We start from the raw sequence: 7,000 nt of genomic DNA on the forward strand, positions 1-7,000 counted from the left end.
GTCCCTGGATTTCCTGAGTGTAAGTGAAGTTGCAAGAGATGAGTGGCGTGGCCGAAGAGGAGTGTGGGAGCATATCGGAGACTGTGTGTGGAATTCTCTTAACCATACCCTGTGGAACCCTGAACCCCTGAACTCCCTTCACGTTCTGTATGTGGTCACCAGTGTTGGTCAAGTTACTTGAACAAAGTAATCAGTAACTAATTACTTTGGGGGAAGTAATCAGTAACTAATTACTGATTACTTCCCCCAAAAAGTAATCCCGTTACTTTACTGATTACTTATTTTCAAAAGTAATTGATTCTTAGTTACTTTTTAAAAACACGATTTACAGCCTGAATAGGTGATAAAGCGATAGATCTTTCAGCCCAATTCTACTTTTTCTACATAATCCATCATACAAAATGTAATCAAATGGAAAAAGTCTCTTTTTAAAACTTGTTTTATCAGTTTTAATCTTTTAACTTTATGCATCAAGCAAAAATTAAATTATATGCAACATTCTCTGACTTGAAGAAATTAGTTTAACATTTAAACCTATTTTCTGCACATTCCAGCACATAAAATATATATTTTTTTGTGTGTTTACACTCACTCTTTCAAACAAATGCAAATAAAACACAGCAGAACATAAATAAAATCAAAGACTCAGCGGTCCTGTTGCTCTATTTTCACCTGTATAGTAGGTTGATGTTTGCCCTGGTGCAGGTGAGCCGCAGCGGTCAGTGGAAGGATCCGCGAGTTTGTCTGTAAATTTCCCTGGTAGCGCACTCGGTGCTTGCTCAGAAATTATGGGGTTTTTCGCTGTAAAAAGAAGTTTTCTTCCCATGCAGTGAACAGCGGACGCTAATGTTTTTGTCACTTTTTACGGAATGAAACTCAAAGTAAGGTCAGTATTTCCACGCTCATACTCTCTCCTGCACTCGATATATTATCCATTGTTGATCTGCACACAGGTGTTGCCACGAATGTTGCACTCGCTTACGTCACTGTCATGAGACACTCTCGCAAAAAAATCACGGTTTTAGTAACGCAGTAACGCAGCGTGCTTACGGGAAAGTAACAGTAATCTAATTACCTTTTTTGCAATAGTAATCCCTTACTTTACTCGATACTTGAAAAAGTAATCGAATTACAGTAACGTGTTACTTGTACTTGTGACGCATTACTGCCCATCTCTGATGGTCACTCTGTGTTTTGTAAATAAACCATCTTTGCACTTTTCCTCAAGTCTGCACCCGATTCTGTTCAGTCAACCTTGACAATAAGCCATCTTCAGCAGAAATCAAGGCAAATAGCAATATGAAGACAAGATGACTGTTTGTTTGTGACTTCCGAACACAAACAAACAAAAAGGAGTTGAAAGCATCCGTGAATGACCCACCTCAAAACGTAGCTCTTAAAAAATAAATAAAATGAATTTAAGAAAGAATCATGGCCAAAAACTCATATATAATGGCAAATGGCAAATGGCCTGTATTTATATAGCGCTTTTACTAGTCCCTAAGGACCCCAAAGCGCTTTACATATCCAGTCATCCACACATTCACAAAACTTATATGGATACACCATAATAAAATGGGAATGGTTGGTGATATTAAAGTCCTGTTTGTGGCACATTAGTATATGTGAGGGGGCAAACTCCTCAAGATGGGTGGTGACCATGGTGGCCATTTAGAAGTCGGCCATCTTGGATACAACTTTTGTTTTTCCAATAGGAAGAGGGCCATGTGACACATCACTCTTATTGGTAATTTCACACGAAAAACAATGGTGTGCTTGGTTTCAACGTAACTTTATTCTTTCATGAGTTATTTACAAGTTTCCCTTTGTTCACAGCCATTGACATGTCGAAGAGGTTAACATGTGAGAAGCGGATCGAAATCGTGTTGATATCTGGTGAACGCAGTAACCGGGTCATTGCAGCAGATTTCAATGCAAGACACCCTACGAGACTACCCATCTCCCATGCTACAGTTAGCAAACTGCTTGCTAAGTTTCTTGATATTAGCTACTCACAAATGGCACCCTTACAAACTCCAGCTACTGCAGCATCTCAAAGAGGATGACCCAGATCGGTGCACAGAATCTGCCGAATGGGCAAAACAAAAATTGGAACAGGACCCTTAGTTCACGCAGAAGATTTTGTTCAGTGATGAGGCAAACTTTTATGTGAATGGTGAAGTTAACAAACAAAGCCACCGCTATTGGTCTGATACTAACCCACATTGGATGGATCCCTCCAAGACTGTTGGAACAACAAAAGTGATGGTTTGGTGTGGTATATGGGGTACAACGATAGTGGGTCCATTCTTCACCAATGGAAACCTCAAGGCCACTGGATATTTGAAATTGCAACATGATGATGTGTTTCCTTCTTTATGCACTGAAGCTGGCACGTTCCCTGAGTTTTTCCAGCAAGATGGTACACCACCACATTATGGGTGCCAGGTCCGAGCATTCCTAGATGAACAGTTTCCTGGAAAGTGGATTGGTCGTCGTGGGCCAGTTGAATGGCCCCAAGGTCTCCCGATCTGACCCCCTTAGACTTTTATCTTTGGTGTCATCTGAAGGCAATTGTCTCTGGTGTGAAGATACGAGATGTGCAGCAACTGAAACTACGGATACTGGATGCCTGTGCTGGCATTTCTCCTGTGGTGTTGCTATCACTGTGTGAAGAGTGGGAGAAGAGGGTTGCATTGACAATCCAACACAATGGGCAGCACATTGAACACATTTTATAAGTGGTCAGAAACTTGTAAATAACTCATGAAAGAATAAAGTTACGTTGAAACAAAGCACACCATTGTTTTTCTTGTGACATCACCAATAAGTTTGGTGTGTCACATGGCCCTCTTCCTATTGGAAAAACAAAAGTTGTATCCAAGATGGCCGACTTCAAAATGGCCACCATGGTCATCACCCATCTTGAGGAGTTTTCCCCCTCACATATACTAATGTGCCACAAACAGGACTTTAATATCACCAACCATTCCCATTTTATTATGGTGTATTCATATAAATGGCCCACCCTGTACATACACATTAATAAGGACTGTGTATACTGTCAGTTAGGGTTGATATGATCATGGAACTTGTTATGGTCACTATGCAGCTGCTACTTTGTTCAGAGACAGTGGAGACTGAGTTGAGTTGGTTAGAAGAGCTGCTCAGAGTGTTTTTTTCCTCTGTGCTAAGCACACATAGGCCAGGTCACATGATGCTGGTGGTTCACTGCACTCCAGATTACTGGTCACACCTAACTTCACAAACTCGCTTAACTGCTCTCAGCTATAGTAAAGTGACACTTGCACAACCTTTAGTCTGCTATTGTTTTTTTTTTTGTTTGTTTGTTTTTTTACATTTTAAGATGTGAAATTAAATGTGAAAACCACACCAGGTGAAAGTGTCACAATAAGATGCATTTGAATCTACTACTCTCAAGTCACTATGCATTTATAGAGCTACTGGTTTAATGTATCATTAACTTTAGCATCACTGCACAGGTAATTCCTAATAAAATACTAAGTTAACGTTTTGGATATTAAGGTACTGTCATGAACAGGAGGAAATATGAGAATGGGACCCAAGAGCAAACTCAATGACACGTGTTGAATTATTTACAAGGTTTATTTACAAAATGTTAACTGAGACAAGAACATGCCTAGAAACTGAAACTTAAACAGGGGACCTAGAGCTGAGGAAGATCAAGGGCGGAGAAACACTTAAACACAGGGAGCACACGGAGAGCCAAGGAACGGGGAGCTCTGCATCAGAGTAGAGGGAGGTTACTGGGCAGGAAGGTAAGTGAATGATTAGCCGTGGGTTGTGCTTCCTTGCATATTGGAGATATTGAGTCCTGAGGGAGGTTTCCATGAGAGTGTTCAGTGGGGTGAGCACAGTGAAGGAGGATATCCAGTCCCAGAGGATGGTCTAAACACCTCTGACACACCCTGAAAAATCTCCAGACTCTCCCATGGAATATGAAGGGTACACTAACACCTATATGATAAATGATGTGCACAGCATTTCAAAAAGGACAGGTCATTAGAATACACTGAACATAATTTATTAATAAACAGAATTCAATGGTGGTATTTGGTAGTTAGACTCCAGGTCTCATCACAGCAGAACTAAATAAAAATGGGGTTTGGAATTAGGACAGGACCCTCCAAGTGTAGCGCTGAAAGTAGGATAGAGGGTTGGCTGGAGCACTGAAAGACTTGGAGGGTCACTACAAAGAAGGTGGCAAGCAAGAATGAAAGATGAGCAGTGTGATTTCAAATACACAGAGTGGAGACTGACTGACTTGAAGAAAAGATGATTGGACTGGAGCAATGATGTCAGCGTTGACTTTTAAAGTGTGGGAAAGTGGAGGTGAGATAAAGAACAGACCAGCAGCCGGGAAAGCAAACGAGTGACTAAAGAGCTTGCTTATTTAAATTACACTTAAACTTTGTCTGCAGACAGATGTGAAGTAAACAACCTGCACCAAAACTAATGAACAGTAACAAAATCAGCAACTAAGTAATGACTGTCATAAATATTTGAATACAACAACAAGGAATATCTAATACTGTATACATTTGCTGACATGTCTCTAGTAAACAGTTAGCCCTTTACCCCAAAACTTACATGAACAATGGTATCAAACTGGATTTTAATGAAGCCCAGTTTTCTTACTCAGTGTCAGTTTGCACTCGTGCTCCTAAAAGCACCGTCACTGTCAGTCTGAATAACTGCACATATAAAAGCACAGCCCGCCTCTTTATGTACAGATCACTTTTACTGGAGCACAGTTCAGTTAGTGACACTATAGTGGTGCTTGTCACAATGATGAACATGAAGCCAATTTTACTCTGCACCTTCAGTAAGTACATCTGTCACCTTTTCACATTTACTTCTATACAGTAATCCAGCAGGACTGAACCTTACGTACATGTCATTAATGCTCGTTGTTTGTTCCAGGTTGGATCTCTGTCTTAGCCTTCAAGATTCACACTGTGGAGGTTCAGCCTGATGAAGAAGTCACGCTGCAGTGCTCCAACCTTAGCAGTTATCATGTTCACTTATTCTGGTTCAGAGTGACCAACAGACTCAACGCTAGCTGGATCTCATCTATGTTCAGCCCTGAGAGCAATGTGACTTTCTATGAAGGATTTCAGAATGGCAAATTCAACATGACATCCAACACCTCTGTGCTATTTCTTGAGATCAAACAAGTGGATTCATCTGACTCTGGGCTGTATTTCTGTGGCGAACTCAAGAATGAAAAGTTCATAGTTTATGGTGCAACAAATTTAAAGGTTCAAGGTAAGATTGTTTTTTTCTCTATTGATTCATTAACAGCATAAATTGAATTAGGATATGTACTATTTTTATTACCTGTCAAAAAACTACAGATACTCATATTTATTATTGCTGTTATTTATTTTCATTAAATAATCTAAAAAAATGTCTTTCGTGTAGAAGATTCATCACAAAATCCATCCACTATGATCCTGGGCAGTTTAACTGTTTTTCTTCTACTGGTCATCATCGGTCTGGTTGTCAAGATCAGGAAACTTCATACAGGTATTTATGTGTTTTAAATTAAACTAAACATGCAACAGTTTTTAGTGAATAGCTAACTGATGTAGCTTTTCTATCAAATAGCTCAAGATGATGGACAGAATCCTCAACGCAGTGAGGTAATCTATTTAAACCGTAGATTCAGATCGATTGATTTATATATTGTCTGATTCAATCATTCATATATTAACATCCACCGGTCACCAGCAATCAGTCTTGAATTGGGTTTGAGTTATGTTGCTGAAAATGTACATTTATGAATTTCAAATGAAACATTACAGTATTTGTGTGTCTGTATTCCCAATAGGGCAGAATTTTTTCTAACTCTACACATCAGTCTACACAGATTGCTTCTGACCTAGTGGATGTTAAGAGATGAATAAATAATGTGCAGGATTAGTGACTTTGAACATTTTCATTTACAGAATGTGGACTATGATGCCATGAACTATGCAGCACTGAGTTTCCCTCTGAGAACAAAAATCAGAAGGTCTGTGCCACAGAGAGAGCTGGAGCCAAATGTTGTGTACGCTGCTACGAGATAGACTCACAGGAAAAGCAACACAAAAGATCTCTCACACATGTTGACATTACTTGAGAAAAAAAAATTGTCACTGATGGTTGATGGGGGACGAGCTAGTGACGACTTTGATGTATAACTTAGATTGTCTTGTAGTGAAAGTGAGTGAGGCTCTGCTGTAGTGTAATAATTACCTTGTTTGACATGAAGAGACAGCAACTGTGGTCTGACAGTCAATGAAAATCTCATCTCATCTCTGAGGCTTATTTTACAGACATTGTTGCTGGTAAAAGACCTGCAGCTTTTTACAAGTATGTGAGGCCAGACTCTGCATCGGCTTTTTAGACTATGGAGTTAGCTGTTTGGTTGCTGCAAAGTCTTGCCACTGTGACATCCACCTGTCACAGCTACAGACTCTTCTCTGGGCAGTTAAAGCTCTAATTAATTTTGAACTTTAATCTTAGTACATAAATGCATGTATATAATCACACACAAAATCTCATTAAAGCTGAAGCAACAGACTTGCAGGTTGTAATAAAACAGACGTCACCAAAATGTGTTTGAGTTTTTTTCTGGTTTGCTCACAGCTTATGTGTAAAACTGAACTGAACTACCAGTCTGTATCAACAGATATAATATCTTTACTGATGAATTGTGGCTAATCCTCTGCCTATTGTAAACTCCATGTAGTGAACCTTAATAGCTTCCAAAAACTGGAATTTTCAGATAACCTTGTCATCAAAGCCTTTTTCAATTGAGATGGCGTGAGCAGTGAGTCCAGCCTGGGTGATCCACTCATCCGGGACGACGGTGACAGGAGGGCAGGCAGATGAGGCGAGAAGGGAAAAAGAGAGCATGAAACTGTGGCTTGTAACCCACAGCAATGACCAGCATCGAGAGATTCATGAAAAG

At 39.8% G+C, this 7,000-nt stretch overlaps 1 protein-coding gene across 1 annotated transcript; it reads left to right on the plus strand.

Moving 5' to 3' along the window:
• Positions 1-4,830: 4,830 nt before the first annotated feature.
• On the plus strand, positions 4,831-6,738 carry LOC120722821. Its single transcript, XM_040013958.1, has 5 exons — positions 4,831-4,867; positions 4,966-5,310; positions 5,467-5,585; positions 5,637-5,687; positions 5,994-6,738. Exons 1-5 carry the CDS (start codon positions 4,831-4,833, stop codon positions 6,111-6,113), a joined length of 672 nt encoding a protein of 223 aa, XP_039869892.1. The 3' UTR covers positions 6,114-6,738.
• Positions 6,739-7,000: the final 262 nt, after the last annotated feature.

Source organism: Simochromis diagramma, unplaced genomic scaffold, assembly GCF_900408965.1.
Source record: "Simochromis diagramma unplaced genomic scaffold, fSimDia1.1 OVJJ01000811.1, whole genome shotgun sequence".
NCBI lineage: Eukaryota > Metazoa > Chordata > Actinopteri > Cichliformes > Cichlidae > Simochromis > Simochromis diagramma.

Bases quoted from the DNA above. Each gene is read 5' to 3' on its own strand.
- LOC120722821 (XM_040013958.1), top strand. From the start codon at position 4,831: ATGATGAACATGAAGCCAATTTTACTCTGCACCTTCA. The intron at 4,868-4,965 runs GTAAGTACATCT...TGTTTGTTCCAG, and splicing joins AATTTTACTCTGCACCTTCA to GTTGGATCTCTGTCTTAGCC. The intron at 5,311-5,466 runs GTAAGATTGTTT...TCTTTCGTGTAG, and splicing joins AACAAATTTAAAGGTTCAAG to AAGATTCATCACAAAATCCA.